The sequence below is a fragment of the Branchiostoma lanceolatum genome, chromosome 15 (genome assembly GCF_035083965.1).
Source record: "Branchiostoma lanceolatum isolate klBraLanc5 chromosome 15, klBraLanc5.hap2, whole genome shotgun sequence".
Classification (NCBI taxonomy): domain Eukaryota; kingdom Metazoa; phylum Chordata; class Leptocardii; order Amphioxiformes; family Branchiostomatidae; genus Branchiostoma; species Branchiostoma lanceolatum.
Window position 1 is genome coordinate 15,512,140 of NC_089736.1, and position 18,014 is coordinate 15,530,153.

General features: G+C 40.1%; 1 protein-coding gene across 1 annotated transcript; it reads right to left on the reverse strand.

The window, feature by feature from the left end:
- Positions 1 to 1,709: 1,709 nt before the first annotated feature.
- Positions 1,710 to 16,643, reverse strand: LOC136420307 (CUB domain-containing protein 2-like). The gene is made up of 12 exons (XM_066407154.1): positions 16,604 to 16,643; positions 14,769 to 14,963; positions 13,804 to 13,902; positions 12,345 to 12,588; positions 12,077 to 12,189; positions 7,427 to 7,667; positions 7,126 to 7,238; positions 6,563 to 6,797; positions 6,251 to 6,372; positions 2,744 to 2,938; positions 2,425 to 2,529; positions 1,710 to 1,963 (listed from the first exon to the last, which is right to left on the reverse strand). The coding sequence occupies exons 1-12, from the start codon at positions 16,641 to 16,643 to the stop codon at positions 1,710 to 1,712; spliced, it is 1,956 nt and encodes a 651-aa protein (XP_066263251.1).
- Positions 16,644 to 18,014: the final 1,371 nt, after the last annotated feature.

An 18,014-nucleotide genomic window follows, 5' to 3' on the forward strand; every position in this document is an offset into this window, starting at 1 on the left:
TGCACATTCATACCTCGAAGGGCTAGGTACAGGTGGTCTATGGTATGATTAGCATATAAGAAACATATACATGAAAGTAAAGACGACGATACACGAGTTGAATACATAGCAGACCAAAGTGTTCTGCTAGGCAAACCGAGTAGAGCAAAAATCTTGCTTCTGTATAGATGTGGCAACAGATAATGTTTCTTGTGCAAGGTTAGTCTAATGACATCAAAAAATACAGATTTATACGTCGCACTTAGTTGTTCTTTCTCTATGATACAGTTTACCATTATCTAATTAAAATGTCGTTAATCCTTCACTTGATTTGTATCACAATATTGTCAAAATCTATGCTGAAGAGGAGTGAGGTTGTGCATCTCCGTTTCGATATGACATATTTGACATATTTGACGAGCAACTCTGCAATACTCTATGTAGCCCTATCCAGACAGGGCTTTTTTTATATATCTGGCATTGGGGTGGGGGGTGGTGGGTGCTCATTCGAACCCCCCTCATAATTTCCAAACGGTATAATGTATCATCACCAAATTTGCAGGGAGTGATGTTCACGTCAACATTTATAATTCCTGTAATTTAAGTGATGTTATGACGTAATATGACGTCATCGATCTAATTTTATTGCCTAATAGGGAGTTCCCGTAATATCCAAAGGTATTAAAAAAACAGTTTGTATAGTTCATTTTAAGGTATGCAAAGGCATACGAAGTCAATGATAATTACGTTGACGTCAAAATTACGACATAGAATGACGTCATATGTTGTTAGCGATCCCTTGGGATCCGCAATCTAGGATCGGCCATTTTGAAATTTAAAAAAATCATTTTTTTTTCGATTTTTGACACAAAAAGGACACTTAAAATAGACTAGAAACGTTAATCTAAATGTCTCTGGTTAAAGAAAATGTCAGGTTTTTGATGATTTTAAAGGCGAAAAAGCCTGCTGATACCTTAAATAGTGATATAGACAGCCATCTTGGATTTTGACTGATTTTGTCATCAAATTAGCATAACTTATGAATACTAAATCATGAAAGATACATCTAATTACATATGATGTTATACATGTAGGATAACTAATATAGTTGTGCAAGAAAACCTGAGAAATATCATTGTTTTTAAAATTGTGATTTTTGCATAAAATGCCTGTCAGAAACCTATTGCCATGACAACATGAAAAAAGATAAACTTAAATCATTATGATAAAATTGTTGCCAAAAATTTGTTAGGAAAAGTCACCAAGTTTGGCAGTTCTAGCATACATCGTTTGGCAGTAATACGATGTCAAAGTTGGCGCGGGCACTTTTAGCCCCCCCCCCCCCAGTCTTGATAGGGTTAAACCATTTAATCAATTATATGTGCCGTTTCAGCACAAGAGAAGCCATGTCATAAAATGCATTCCAATGATTCAATCATCTGGTACAAAGCAAACGTACTTGCTGCATTCAAAACACCTTACCTGTGTAGGAGAACAGGAACCCCTGAGCCGTTATACCCCCGTCAGATGTAAACCTTACAAACATGTAGTTTGAAATACTGGCAATGGACTCGGTTGACACTTCACCTGTATATCTAGAGATCAAATCAAATCGTCATGTTCCCCAGATAATATCGAAGCTTTGAAATCTGATGCTAGCAAGTTGCATAATGAATTACTATGCATCATTTAAACTGATCTGATCTACTAGAAAATTTTTGAATGTCCAGTCACAGATACCTCCGCAACCATATTCTACTGCTACTGTCACCATCATAGATGTCCAGAAAGTCACAACAGTTCTCGGTGTTGACGCTTTCAATCGTGAGACTAACGGTGTTTCCTTCTGGCACGATGATCGTCCACTCACAATTCTCATTGTTTGAGTAGTCGCCGGGGTAGTTCGGTGATGTCACATAACCTCTAGGGGGAGCGGTCAGGGATCGCCCACATATAGGAGTACTGGGCAGTGGTCTTGTGTATGCTAAAAGTCAGACAAATACATCAAAAATGTTTTGCGCTTTACGTGAGAACACGCAGATTCAGACAAAAAACACGTTGTTCAAAGTGCAAAAGTCTTATCTAACAAGGAGATCCGACAGGAGACCTCAATATGTTGCTGTGTATGAAATGATAAATGATATCAAAGTTTTCAATATAGCCTGTTATCTGGATTTTGTCCAACTTTACGTCTTCTGTATATTTGATAGTTTTTAAAAGGATTGCCATAAGACGCTTTTATATACAAATATGGTGTGAGTTTTATTTTGACCGCTTTGCTTCACATTGCATGTCCAACCGTCAATATCTATTGTTGGTAACATGATTTTCGAATTGTAATGGCATTTGGTCAATGATACCAGATCCAACGACAAATGCCGTTAAGTATATATTGACCTCTTTAGATAACAAAACAAAGATGATCGCTGTCATCAAACATCTTACCTGTGTAGGAGAATTTGAACCCCTGAGCCGTGTCAGAATGGTCAGATATAAACCTTACAAGCATCTCGTTAGATGCACTGGTGATCGCATAGACTGGCGATTCACCTGTAAAGCTGAAGACGAAAATGAATCTTTCTTGGACCTGTTTATATTACCAAGAAAATATTGATGCATTAAATTCTGAAACCATCAATTCACATCATTAACCACTCACTAACCCTAACCCTAACCCTAACGCTATCATCAAAACTGCTCTGATGCGTCAGAAATTTATTTGGTCGTTTAGGTTTTCACCTCTGCAATTGTGTAGCACTGTCACCGTCTTTGTCGTAGATGGTCAAAGAGTCAGCATTCTCGAGTTGGAAGCTTTGAAACGTGAGACGAACGGTATATCCTTCTGGCACGGTGATCGTCCACTCACAAGTCTCATTGTCTCCGTAGTCCATGGGATAGTTCGGTGATGTCACAATACCTCCAGGGGGATAAGTCAGTAAGCCTCCACACCTGGCTGATTCTGTGTATTATAAAGTTCAGACAAATACATCGGAAAGATTTTGCGCCGTACGTGCGAACACATAGACCTAGACGAAAACAAGTTGTTCAAAGTTTGATTTTACAGGGGGATCCGTCAGGAGACCTTTACCTGTGCTTTGTATGAGGAGATGACAAATGACATCAACGTTGTTTACCTCTCATCCGAAAAATAAATTTTATGGACCCCATTGTGCTATGCCCATATGAAAAAATTCCGGTGGACCTTTTTGTGATCATATCAAGTAAATATAATGCAAGCATATGCTTTCTCGATAATATCTTATAGCTATTTTGGGTCCCCCGAAAGTGCAAAATGGAACGAAATGGAACGAAATGGAACGAAATGGAACGAAATGGAACGAAATGGAACGAACTAAAACATATGTAACATTGTGAAATGAAATACCAGTAGATAGCGAAATATAAGGAACGTTGTAACATTTACAGTAGACCGGAGCAGGAAGCAAATACATAATATAACATTTTATTTTTTGAATCTGTTTGATAATAGTAAATACAACGTTTTTGCCGCGTTCGTGTGGCTAGATTCTTCCCTGGAAATGGGAGCGCCGCGTGGAAAGACATCCACCACTCTTCCTTTGTGTTTACCAACGATCTGCAAATGAACTGCTGAAAATATGAGGGAAAACAAGCAAACGGAACTGAGTATCGAAGTAGGACTAGATCATACAGAAGTTGGTGGTAACATTGCATCTCATAATTCACCAAGAGGTCATGAGTCAAGCGTAATTTTATTACCTTCGCCGAGAAGGTTATGCAGAGGGTAGCGTTTGTATGTATGTATGTTTGTAAAGACCAGCATAACTTGAGAAGGCTTGGATGGATTGTCTTGATATTTGGTAGGTGGGTAGGTCTTGATGAGACTAGGAAATGATTAGATTTTGGGTCCCCTAGCGGCTTGTTACGGTACTGCAGCGGAACTTCCTGTTTCGATATCTCGTGTTCTGGACAAGCTATGGAACTGATTTTTGAGTGGTAGATAGCTCTTTGGACAGAGAGTAAGTTGTGTAGGTTTGGGCCCCCTAGCGGCTTTTTTGGAACTGCAGGAGCTGGTTTATACATCCGTCAAATTCCACGATAGGACTCTCAAACATGTGACATATGTAACTGAAGAAGAGATAAATATTAATAGATATCAATTATGCCAATGAAGACCTCATTTGCATAATAAATGAGAAAATACTATAACTCAAGATGGGCTTGATGGATGTTAATGATTTTTGGTATGTAGATAGCTTACGTGATGCTTTGTATGATTGGACGATAATTATGCAAATCAGATTCTAATTTGCATAATTAATTAGACAATTTTAAAAACCCGCTGTGTTCCATGATATGACTATTGAAATATGTGACATTTGTTACTGAGGAATTTTGATAGATGAAAAATATGCAAATGTAGGTCTAATTTGCATAATCAATGAGACACTACTATAATTCCATACAGGTAAATGATGGCAATTTCATACTTGTGTCATTTGGAAGTTATGTGAATGTGAACATTGTTGAATCAAATTATGCTAATAAGGACCTCATTTGCATAATCCATGATATATGTTACTTTGTTAGCATAACCTTCTTTGTTAAGCTAATACTTTTGTTTTTTGGGTGAAGAAGATCAACTGGTATGATTTATAATTCATGAGAAACACTCATACGTCGGTCAAAAAGGTTAAAATCATTTGGCGAAGGTATGAGGTCGTGGAACTCTAGTTATTTATACAGCGTGTTCGCGTGTTGCAAATGGAGCCCCGCATGCAAATGAAACGCCAATGTTGCCAGCGCATCGGAACTATGCATGTAGTCCGGCGTGCTACCGACAGGTTGAATCAAACTCCGACTTCCAAGTTTTATTTACATACGGTTTTAGTCCATAACTAGTACGTAGCATATGCATATCTCCGCAACAACGATTTTTATACAACCAATTGTTCGGATGGTCGGCTGTCGGAGATTGGAACCCTCCGTTAATGATATGCAAATGCAGTTCTGTGCTGCGTCACCAATGTGACATTTCACACTCCCTTCAATCATGGACGTGGACTGAGACCTCTGGAGACATTTCTGCTTCCTTGTTCACGACAAAACAAAGGGAGGGTGTGAACAAGCAGGACATGTATTTCACAGTTCACACAACACGCAAACACGCTGTATAAATAATGAAATTACGCTTGCGTCATGACCTCTTGGTGAATTATGAGATGCAATGTTACCACCAACTTCTGTATAATCTAGTCCTTACTTCGATACTTAGTTCCGTTTGCTGGTGTTCCCTGCTATTTGCAGCAGGTCATTTGCAGATAGTTGGCAAAATCAAGGAAGAGCGTCCAAGCTCTTTCCACGCGGCGCTCCCATTTTCAGGGAAGAATCTAGCCACACGAACGCGGCAAAAACGTTGTATTTGATATCATCAAATAGATTCAAGAAATAAAACACGTTATATTATGTATTTTCTTCCTGTTCCGGTCTACTGTGTATGTTACAACGTTCCTTATATTTCGCTATCTACTGGTATTTCATTTCATAATGTTACATATGTTTTAGTTCGTTCCATTTCGTTCCATTTCGTTCCATTTCGTTCAATTTCGTTCCATTTCGTTCCATTTCGTTCTATTTCGTTCCATTTCGTTCCATTGCGTTCCATTTCGCACTTTCGGGGGACCGGCTATTTTGACAAGTTTGACATGTGCTATTGTTAAGCTTCTTCACAACACAAAGGTCGCTTTCTGTGGGCTTTTTTGTGATTGATGTTGATTTACTGTTTTATTAATCCATCAAAAACATTCTGACACGGTTAGAATTAGAGCTCACCATCATGATTAATGCAGTCTGAGTAAAATGTGTCATTCTAAACTAAAATACGACCTTTTTTAAAAGTTGGTATCTTACATGTCTACGCAACAATGACTTGCAATAGCAATGGTAATGACTTTCTGTAAATTGACAAACTCATGAAATGAATACTTTTTTCCGATAAAATGTTGACATGGCACGCATGAATCTGCTCCTGGGACCTTGATTTGTCCCACTACGTCTTCTGTATTTTTTATTCTTACTACAGGATTACCACAAGATGTTTTAGTGTGATTAAAAGTCGTGTGAGTTTCATTCATACCACTTTGTTTTACAGCACATGCCAATCCCTTAGTATGTATTGAAGGTAACACAATTTAAAAATTTTGATGTCGTTTGGTCAACGATACCAGATAAAGCATATATTAAACTCTTCAGGTAACAAAGCAAACATGCTCACTGAAATTAAACACCTCACCTATGTAGGAGAACTGGAACCCTTGTGCCGTGACACTTTCGTCAGATGTAAACCTAACGAACATCTGGGTAGATGTGCTGGTGATAGCAGGAACATATATGGCTAACATGCCACCTGTCAATCTGATAGGAAGAAAAGGAAGGTGAGACATCTCAATATTTTCCATTGGCTCATAACGATACTCAGAAAATTACAAGCTTTGAATTCGACAGCTGGAAGTTATATAATGATTTGGTTTTAACAGTTTATTCTATTCGTATCATAACAACTGATTCTTTCTATTAGGAATTGTTCAGCTAATCCTGTTGTTACCGTTGTAACGGAGCTGCGGTGTCGCTATCCCCATCGTAGACGAACAGAAAGTCAAAATCTACCTCAGTGACGAAGCTGTCAAATGTCAAACGAACTATATTTCCTTCAGGTACGGTGATCGTCCAGTCACAATTCTCCTCGTTGCCGTAGTCATTGGGATAGTTCGGTGATGTCACAATGCCTACAGGGGGAGCCGTCAAGTTACCTCCACATCCAGTACCACTGGTCGGTGTTGCTGTGTTTGAAGGAGTGATGAATGACATCAACGGTCTGCAATGTAGCCTGTTATCTGGATTTTGTCCAACTATACGTCTTCTGATTTTTTTGGCGTTTTTGAAATGATTGCCATAAGACGCTTTAATATGAAAAATCGTTTTAGTTTTACTCTTACCACTTTGCTGCACATTGCATGTCCAACCCTCAACATGTAAAGGTCGTAGCTTTATTTTCGAATTGTAATGGCGTTTCGTCAACGATACCAGATTTAAGGACAATGCCGTTAAGTATGTATTGACGTCTAAAAAAAACAGAGCAAATATGATCGCTGTCATGAAACATCTTACCAGTGTAGGAGAAAATGAACCCCTGAGCCGTGTAAGATGGGCTGGATGTAAACCTTACAAGCATCTCGTTAGAAGCACTGGTGATCGGGTAGACTGAATCCACACCTGTATAGCTGGAGATGAAAAAGGAAAAGGAGGATAGCTGTAGATAAAATACATCTTTTTTGACAGTGTTTATCATACGTAAATATTGACGCATTGAAGAATTCTGAAACCTTCAATTCACATCATCAACCACTCTCTGTATCGTCCTAAATGCTCTTATCCGTCAGAAAAATTACTTGTTCGTCTAGGCCATCACCTTTGCAATTGCGTAGCACTGCCACCGTCTAGATCGTAGATGGTCAAAGAGTCAGCATTCTCGAGTTGGAAGCTGTGAAACGTGAGACGAACGGTGCTTCCTTCTGGTACGGTGATCGTCCACTCACAATTTTTATTGTCTCCGTAGTCCATTGGATAGTTCGGTGATGTCGCATAACCTTTAGGGGGAGCCGTCAGTGAGCCGCCACATCTAGCGTTACTGATCGGTGTTGCTGTGTTTGCTAACGTTCAAAAAATAAATCAAAAAGATCTTGAGCTGTACGTGCAGATTCACAGACCCAGACGAAAACAACTTGTTCAATTATATAAAATATTACACTTTAAAAACGTTTGGCACGATTTAACTTGAAATTTCGTTAATGTTCTACTTGATTTGTACCAAATTATTATCAAAATCTATGCTAAAGTGGAGTGGGGTTCTGCGTCTCCGTTTCGATATTAACCTTTTACAAGTAAGTCTGCAATGCTAGCTGTATGTTGTTATTCTATTTATGTTTCGCCAACGAAATATATTGTTTTTTGTCAGGTTTCTTCTCCTTCTCCTGTCAAATCTTCAAATCGATTCATCTCGGTCGTCCGTGGACCAAATTGGCTGAAATTCGGTATGCAGGTAGAGTAAGTGTATACCCCTAGTCCTATTTTTCATTTTTTTATATAAGTTTTTAAAATGATTTTATCTAGCCTCCGTTGCAGTCCTTTTCCCCGCAGCGTGTTTTTTTCTTCTTTTTTTTTGGGGGGGGGGGGGGGCGCCACGTATCTGCTTGGGATCCCGTATCCGCCGTGCCTCTGTGTCCGCTATAGACCCTGTGTCCGCTGCCGGGGAAGGACTGCGTTTTGTCGCTTCCAGCAAAGGCAATTAATGTATCCGCGAGAAGTAATTAACACTACCGGGAGAAGTAATTCACACTACCACGAGAAGCAATTCAAATGTTACGTTGCACAAAGCCCACGTGAAGTGACGCATGCTTCCTTGCAAATGATTATCATGTTGTCTTCAAAGTCGAGTTACAAATTGTCTGAAATGTGGCCTGATGTTTCTTTCTATTGCTGATATCTTCTGTGGATTCAGCCGTGGTAGCTAAGAGATCTTATAATTAGAGTGTTTCTTATACGACAGAGAAGACAACAAGGGGTCAGGGGTTAGATTATGATCGGCCATTGTGTAGCGCAGCGTGCGCGGAGAAAGTATTGCAGCTTTCTCACGCTTTGTGAGACATGTTTGAGCCACGTTTCCTTGCACGAAAAGCACAAAATCATTATAGCAACTTCGATGGATGTACGAAGGAAAAAATGCGAAAGGTTCGTTCATTTAGGTGTCCGTCCGTCGTGTTTTGAAAAGACATCCCGGCAACCGTTAGAACGTTGTCGCTGCTCAAAGGGGCATGAAGATTTCCCCGCGCTGGCCGTGTTTATTACGGGAAGTTCGCACATCCATGGCAATGGTGATAAGTGATTTTTGATGGGCCTTTGCTGGAAGCGACAAAAAGCAGTCCTTCCCCAGCAGCGGACACAGGGTCTATAGCGGACACAGAGGCACGGCGGATACGGGATCCCAAGCAGATACGTGGCGCCCCCCCCCCCCCCCAAAAAAAAAGAAAAAAAAACACGCTGCGGGGAAAAGGACTGCAACGGAGGCTAGATTTTATCGAGGTTTTCTGGTCATTTTCAGACAAAAGTCGCACATTATGGCCTCCAGTGCCATGGTGTTGAAACCTAAGGACCTGAAATTTGGTTAGTTGTGCATTGGATATTTACCCAAAGGACCTCAGTATTTTTCGGGGCACACGCTACTTCAAAATGATTCATTTTGCGATTTTTCAGTGGAATTTTTGGTTATTTTGTGTCTCCCGCGCCGCCGGCGACGTTTCAAAGCGGCAAACAATAGCCGCGCTGCACGTGGTACTGTATAAACGACTGTGTGGTTGGTCAGCTCTGAGCCAATGAGGAAGCTCGTTGTATATACGCGTTCGGCATGCGAGCCGTGACATGACAACGACTCGAAGCTTCAAATTTAGTGGTAAGTTTTGCTTCTCGTTGGTGAAATAAGGCGATGTAAATTTTTGTATCGAGTAGGAAATATTGCCGTGATGTTTTTGTTTAATATCACACAGTTTCCCCAGGATGGTCGCGGGGGAATTTGTGTTACAGTTTCACGGTTACCGGGTAGCTTGCACTGCACGAAATGGCCTCGTATCCCGGCGTATACGTACAGGGATTCCTCCGGAAATATTCCATTTCCCGGTGCGGATTTAGCGTATCTAACTAACGGATACGCTAAATCCGCACCGGGATATGGAATATTTCCGGAGGAATCCCTGTACGTATACGCCGGGATACGAGGCCATTTCGTGCAGTGTTGTCACGAAATACGCATCAGAGATTTGCGGTGCGTTTAGAAGAAATTTGTGAAACTTTTGTAAAGCCTGAGTTGTGTTACAGTTTCACGTTAGCTTGGGTTACGCCTTCAGTCCCCCAGTTTCGTAGCACTATGATAGGGCTAATACATATAAGGCTGCAAGTAAAATAAGCCCTCCAACAGTTGCAGCGGCTACCAGTTTCGGAAACTTTCAACATCTGAATATAAAAAAATACTTAGTACTACCCAAAAAACTAACTCCAACCAAGGAGGTTTTATATATTTTATAGATAAACCTCCTTGCTACAACTTCCTTGCTCCTAGCAGATGGAATCTCATAAGAATCACACAAGACGGCTTGCAATCGCTGTGCACGTGGATACAAATGAAATAATATTTTGTCGGCAAACTTTTTGTTTGTTTGTAGTTTTTCGGTGTTTCATAATTGGGGGGAGGGGCGTTGGTCTACGTTTCATGGCAGATCAGATGCCCGGTTTGGTAGAAAATGATTATCAAAAAACGCAACTTAAAAACAGTGTCATGCGTACAACGCCGAAAAGATATGTAACAACGCACTGTGGGAACAACGTAAACCAAAAGGTCAATGGCCCCTACGTAGTGTAGGAATAAAAAAACATTAACGGGAAGCGGCACTTTTTATTAGCAAGGACTTGCAACACTATGATTGCAGCTGATTTGGTCAAAGATTCAGTTTACCAGCTTTTACATTTAAAAAAAAAAATAAGCAGTTGTATTATCGGATTAGTTTTATTTTCTGTGTTCAATTTTACAATGTTATTGCATAGATTATGTGATGTGTCTAAAAGCGAACATGTCGCCACGAACCAGGATGATCCAATTATCAACAATCAATCAGCGAGAAGAATAGTTAATGATTAATAGAAATGTAAAACTTAGATCCCTGAACGAAGTTATGCCATTGGTCACCGAAGAAAACCGACATTCATCCGGGGAAATGCTTACCAAGGTGGCGTGCGTCGCTAATTAATTTGCCAGAACACAGGGATTTATGTGTGTGTGTGCATTCAATAAATGTTACGACAACCTTCATGACTGGCGGGCTGGAATTTTCGCTGAATATTTTATTTTTGTTTTGTCCTCTTGTAAAAGCCGTCACAATTTCAACTATAGTTAGAATATACATGAAATTTTCTTGTAAGAATAAAGGTCCCATCTCGTGCCTCATATTCGTTGCGGCCTAGCATTCTTTGCTGTTACGCATTTTTTCACAATCTCAGGCATTAACGTTAAATCGGGTCTCCTAACATTGAAATGTTATATTCCCGGTGCACCCATTTGTCCCCAGTAAAACTCTAAGTGAATGATTGTGCAATATTATAAATAGTCTTATCAATCGTTTTAACTGATATTTATTTAATCTTTTAATCGTTGACTGATTTGTAATACGCAATTATCTACGATGTATTTAGCCTCGCAATTCAGCCTTATAAGGGCTGCCATGAGGCCTGTCTGTCACATGATGACGAATAAACCTGTCTACTACTACTGCTAACTACTAACTACTAATTTTCAGGTCAGGTGTTTCAGTACAGTGACTTCTGAATACTAGTAGTACGCGACGAAAAGTGAAAGTCTGCGAAATCCCGATCTTCTGCAGGGGGTGTTCCGCAGACATTCTCACAGTTTCTGCGAAAAATCTCGCAAGCCTTTGCGGTAAGAAGTTGCTGAACTATACGGAAGGCTCTTGGCGTCTCACAGAAGTTGCAAAGAGATTTTTTTGCACAGGGGTGATTTTGGAACAGTCAATTTATGCATGGGGAGGGAGGTGGGCAAAGTATGTTGGTCTTGCAAATGTTGCCTTTCTACATGTAGTTGATATTTCAACTTGCCCAGGTTTTATTCTGTGACAGCCTGCCAAACTGTCAAACACCCTGCCAAACTGACAAAAAGGGCTGTCCCAAAATAACTCCTGGGCAAATTGAAATTTCTACTATTTTCCAAGCGACCCGCAGAGACTGGTAGAGGCTAAAATTGAAATAGCAATTTTTGTTTTTGTAGTTATTTCCTTATGTTTCAATTTGCCCACGTAGTATTTTGGGACAGCCCATTTTTGAATGGGGAGGAGTATTCGCGAAACATGCTGTATTTGCTCAGGAGCAAATGACGGCCTTTCTAGTTAATCTATTATTTTGTGCCGTTTCAGCACAAGAGATGTCATTCCATAAAATACATTCCAGTGACTCAATCATATACAACAAAGCAAACATGCTCGCTGTATTCAAAATACCTCACCTGTGTAGGAGAACAGGAACCCCTGAGCCGTTATTATCCTGTTAGATGTAAACCTTACATACATATAGTTTGAAATACTGGTGATGGTGTCGGATGATTCTTCACCTGTATAGCTGGAGATCAAAATAAATCATCATGTTACCCAGAAAACACCGATGCTTGGAATTCTGATACAAGCAAGTCGTATAACGAATTACTCTGTGTCATCTAGACTGCTCTAATCTTACTAGATAACTAGAAAAGTATTTGAATGTCCAGTCACAGTTACCTTCGCAACAATATTTTACTGTCACTGTCACCATCGTAGATGTTCAGAAAGTCATAACCGTCCTCGACATTGAAGCTGTCAACCGTGAGACTAACGTTGTTTCCTTCTGGCACGGTGATCGTCCACTCGCAATTCTCATTATTTCCGTAGACCATGGGGTAGTTCGGTGATTTCACATAACCTTTAGGGGGAGCCGTCAGGGAGCCGCCACATCTAGCATTACTGATCGGGATTTCTGTTTTTGCTAAAGTTGAGATAATTACATTAAAAAGCTGCACGTGTGGACACACAGACCCAGACAAAAACAAGTTGTTCAAGGTATTAAAGTCTACTCTTACAGCATCAGATTTATCTATCTAAATATCTCATTTTCCTTCTTATAAAGGAAAAGAAACTTTCTAAAGCAAATAAAAGTTTTTTTTAGTTTAAGATATTTCGTACACGACTTAAGAATTTTTTTAAGTAATTTTTTCTTACGAAATATTTTTTGAAGTAAGATTATTTAAGAAAGGGAACTGAAAATTCTAATATTTTCTTTTTCATATTCATTATTGAAATTCTTACAATAAGAAAATTTGCCTACAATTCATGAAAAACAAGACAAACTAGAAGAACAAAAACTAGTATAATATTAAAGTCCTATGTTGCATTCGGTTATAAATCATGTAAATGAGGACCTTCTTTGAATGATTTATATCTAATACAGTCCCACATTTCTTATCTTCCAAATACCCGTAAGAATTAAATTCCCACCAACTAATAATGTGGATTGTATAATGGTATATTCTTATCAGTTATGCATCGAGGGAATATAATGAGATGATAAATGTTAGCAACGTTCTTTAATGAACTATGATCTCTACATTTGTCAATTATTAAGTACGTCTTCTGTATCTTTGAAAGATTTAGCAAGGATTCTTTCAAGATGTTTTGATTTTTCGAAATGTAACGTCGTTTCGACAACGATACCGGATCCAAGGCCAATTGAAGATAAGGTACAGATTAATCTCTTTAGGCAATAAAGCAAACGTGCTCGCTGTAATAAAACACATTACCGTTGTAGGTGAAATTGAACCCCTGAGCCGTGACACTTTCATCGGATGAAAATCTCACGAACATTTGGTTAGATGAACTGTAGATGGGGTCTACTGACACTTCACCTGTTAAGCTGCAAATAAAATGGATACTTTTTGGCACTGTTGTTGTTTTCCATAAAATAATTGAAGTTGTTAAACTTCTGAAGCCAAAAATGAACATCATTGATCACTCTCTGCATCATTCATAATGCTCTACTCTGTAAAAAAATTGTTTGGTCTTTCAAGTCATCACCTCTGCAATAGTCTAGCAGCATCAGTGCCTCCATTAAAGATGGTCAAGAAGTCATAACCCGCTTGGAGGTTGAAGCTGTCAAACGTGAGACGAATTGAATTTCCTTCTGGTACCTTGACTATCCACTCACAAGTCTCATTGGTGCCATAGTCATTGGGATAGTTCGGTGATGTCACAATACCTTTAGGGGGAGCCGTCAGGATACCTTTACATCCAGGAGCCAGTGTCACTACGTGCAAGAAGGTAATAAGTAACACTTATCGTTTTTCATGTACATTGAACCCTTTGGTTACATTAGAGAAGACCTGTTCAAAACATAATAAAATGCATAATGCTACAACGAAATACCTCTATTGCACATTCATGACCCCCTCCCTTGAACTCTTGAAAAACTGCCGCGGCCGAATGAGTGAATGTTTTGCATACTTTCAAGGTTAAATAAAGGTTGAAGAAAAAAAATGACTCGAAGGGCTAGGTACAGGTGGTCTATGGTATCTTTAACATATAAGAAACATATACATGAAAGTAAAGACGACGATACACGAGTTGAATACATAGAGGACCAAAGTGTTCTGCTAGGCAAACCAAGTAGAGCAAAAATCTCGCTTCTGTATAAAAGTGGCAACAGATAATGTTTCTTGTAAAAGGTTAGTCTAATGACATCAAAATATAAATGTATACGTCGTACTTAGATATTTTTTTTCTATATGATGCAGTTTGCCATGCCATCAAATGCATTCTAATGATCCAACCATCTACAACAAAGCAAACATATTCGTTACATTCAAAACACCTTACCTTTGTAGGAAAACAGGAACCCCTGAGCCGTTACAGTCCCGTCAGAAGTAAATCTTACAAACATATAGTTTGAAATACTGGTGATAGAATCGGTTGACACTTCACCTGTATATCTAGAGATCAAAATAAATCGTCATGTTACCCAGATAATATCGAAGCTTTGAAATCTGATACTAGCGAGTCGTATAATGAATCACTGTACATCATTTAGATTGATCTAATCTGCTAGAATATAGAATATTGTTTGAATGTCCAGTCATGGTTACCCTCGCAACCACATTCCACTGCTACTGTCACCATCGTAGATGTCCAGATAGTCATAACCGTCCTCGATGTTGACGCGTTCAATCTTGAGACTAACGGTGTTTCCTTCAGGAACGATGATCGTCCACTCACAAATCTCGTTGTTTCCGTAGTCTCTGGGGAAGTTTGTTGATGTCACATAACCTTCAGGGGGAGCCGCCAGGGAGCCGCCACATCTTGCTGTATTTGCTAAAGTTCAGAAAAATACATCAAAAAGATATTCAGCTGTACTTGCGAAAAGATAGACCCAGACACAAAAACAAGTTGTTCAAAGTGCAAAAGTCTCATCTTACAAGGAGATCCGTCAAGAGACCTCAGTATGTTGCTGTGTATGAGATGATAAATGACATCAACGTGTTTCAATATAGCCTGTTATCTGGATTTTGTCCAACTTTACGTCTTCTGTATATGTCATCGTTTTTAATAGGATTGTCATAAGACGCTTTGATATGCAAATATCAAGAGTTTTACTCTTACCGCTTTGTTTCACATTGCATGTGCAACCCTCTATATATATTGGTGGTACCTTGTTATCTCCATGAAAAATGGAGACATTGTTTTTTGCATGTCTGTGTGTCTGTGTGTGTTTCCGGACTATTGTAGACAGCATAACTCAAGAACCTCTGGATGGATTACAATGATATTTGTGGGCGGGTGTTGTGAAGCCAAAATTCAAGGTCGATTTTGGGCTCTCCTTGAACTTTTGTATCTTTTGACCTGAACGTGCTATGGTCTAGCTTGTGATGTAATTAAGAAATGGTGTAGGTTTGGGCCCCCTAGCAGCTTGCTCTGGAACTGCAGGGGCGTTATTGTGAAAATCTTCTAAGGAGAATAACTGCACAAAGGAGCAACGGATTTCCACGATATTTAGTATGCGGTTAGCTTAGACAGCGATATACACATTGAAGTGCAAATTATGCCAATTGGGACTTGATTTGCATACATAATGAGGAAAATCTATATTTGCAGTGTTTTCAATTATAAGACTCAAATATATGTAACATATGTAGTTTATGGAAAGTGGAGCATCAACAGATACCAATTATGCAAATAAATACCTGATTTGCATAATAAATGCGAAAACACCGAAATTCATCAAATTGGAAAATTATAGGACTGTCAATATTGCAACATGTGTAAGTAAGATAAAGGTGTTTATGATTAAGCATATGTTATGTAAATGTGTAAGTCATTTGCATAAATAGAATTGTTCATGGAGATATGAGGTCGCGGAACTCTTGTTTTCGAATTGTAATGGCGTTTGGTCAACGATACCAGATCCAATGATAAATGTCGTTAAGTATATATTGACCTCTTTAGATAACAAAGCAAATATGATCGCTGTCATTAAACATATTACCTCAGTGTAGGAGAATTTAAACCCCTGAGCCGTGTCAGAACATAGGCTGTAGGCCTCGGAAGGAGAGTTTGTACTATATATATACCGAATACATACCGGGATATCGGGTGCTACGCTGGGCGGATCCCGAACTTACCCGAAAGCCGACGTCGCCGGAAGGTGGGCGCCTGAAGGTGGGTGCCCGAAGGTGGGCGCCCGGAGGACGCCCCACGGCGCCGAAGGCGCCAAGTGAATTCCTCGCGAAGCGAGGAATGAGCGATAGGTACGAAACGTCATTTCAAACAACCTAATTTTCTGCTAATTCCTTCGAATCAGGCACTTGGCTTGGTGGTAAATCTCATGTTTGGTGTCCTATTTACCCATGGAAAACATCTAGTAGATAATATACTGATGACAAAGGACGATACGAGGCATTTTGTAACGCCCGAAAATCCTTCTTTTCCCGATATGACCGTTACCAGCAGTTTGCCTGCTGCCGCACGGCACCGCTGTTCACGGAACAATGACATCACGGCCATCAGATTAGACCGGGCCGGTGCCATGCACGCAATGGGTTTCGGCACCGCTATTAACTAAGCTATCATTGTGATAAGCGTTGGAAATGCCAGGATTGTGAACAAAGATATCTTATTCATCATATGGGGCGTATTCACGTGACGTCATCACCCCTGCCCTCCGTGGGTGGCCATGTTGGTGCTCACCCTGCGGCGAAGTTTCTCGGTGTCCGACGATCTCTAAATTTCCAAGGAATGCGAAGTCGTCTGATCGCTGTTTTATTATATGCAAAGAGTCTCCAGCCTCACATCCTTTTCGCTTCAAAATCCAATTTCACCTACTGGAAATGACCCATTATCAACGAGCGAGGAAATGTTTTCCCCAGCTGCCTACAAACATGGCCGCTAAACTGTTTACAGAGTACGCATAAAATCAGTTCACAGCATACAAGTGTTCCAAGGCCTGCAACCACGTAGTACAGTGTCTTGAGTGTCGTGAAAAATTTTGTTGACAGGGAGTACGTTATGATCGGGAAAGTTCGACGTTGAAAGACCCCCCAGTTTACGAACGTATCTCAAGCAACGGCTACACCGTGCCGCCACTGTGTTACTTGGTTACACAACGGGCCTGTAATTTGCTTTTCGACCAGATACAAATGTTTCCATACACTCACGTTGATTCTCAAACTTCAACTATTTAGATCCGCTGTTCGTATGTCAGAACAAGGAGGTTAAAATAGGAATTTTAACCTCCTTGGTCAGAAATCCACTTTTGTTTCAGTCGTTAGTTCCTTCGTATGTTCCCTTACCTACACGAGAAACGCCAAACCAATCTTACTGTTACCCGATCAGTGTGTGCTTTATCAGTCCCAATCAAACATCTGACCACGAGGCAAAACACCATGATTGTGAGACAAAACGTTTCGAAGGGAAATTGTGAATGGCGTAGAAAACATCTGCTATTTATACGGAGAGTTCCATAGGGCTCCACTATCAAGTGAGCACCAACATGGCCGCCAGTGCTCGTTGCTAGAGGGAGGGTCACGTGACTGAATACGCCCTATATTTGTCCACCAGCATTCTTCTTCGGGAGTAGGTGGCCAACTTCAACTTGTTGAAGGTTCTGCCACACTTGGATGGGATGCTAATGCTGGAGGTGGTTCAGATGTAACAGTTAGTTCCATGTAGTGATGAGGGGTGATGAATGCTGTGTGCATTTAGTGCACGAAGGCAATCTTGTCTTTGAATGAAGTCAGGGATGAAGCTGTTACCATCTCTAAGGGCAAGGCGTTCCATTCTGTGACCGTCCGCGGAAAGAAGGACATTCGCCTGTAGGTCGTTCTGGAGAAAGGAATGCTGTACATCAAAGGGTGCGACCGCCTTGTC

What these genes read in the sequence shown, in the direction of transcription:
- LOC136420307 (XM_066407154.1), bottom strand. Translation starts at nt 16,643, where the DNA reads ATGTCATTGTTCCGTGAACAGCGGTGCCGTGCGGCAGCAG. An exon ending in GTTCCTGTTCTCCTACACAG is followed by an intron (nt 7,668 to 12,076) that starts GTGAGGTATTTT and finishes TTTGAACGTTAG; the next exon opens with CAAACACAGCAACACCGATC. An exon ending in ACCGCAGCTCCGTTACAACG is followed by an intron (nt 6,373 to 6,562) that starts GTAACAACAGGA and finishes TCTTCCTATCAG; the next exon opens with ATTGACAGGTGGCATGTTAG.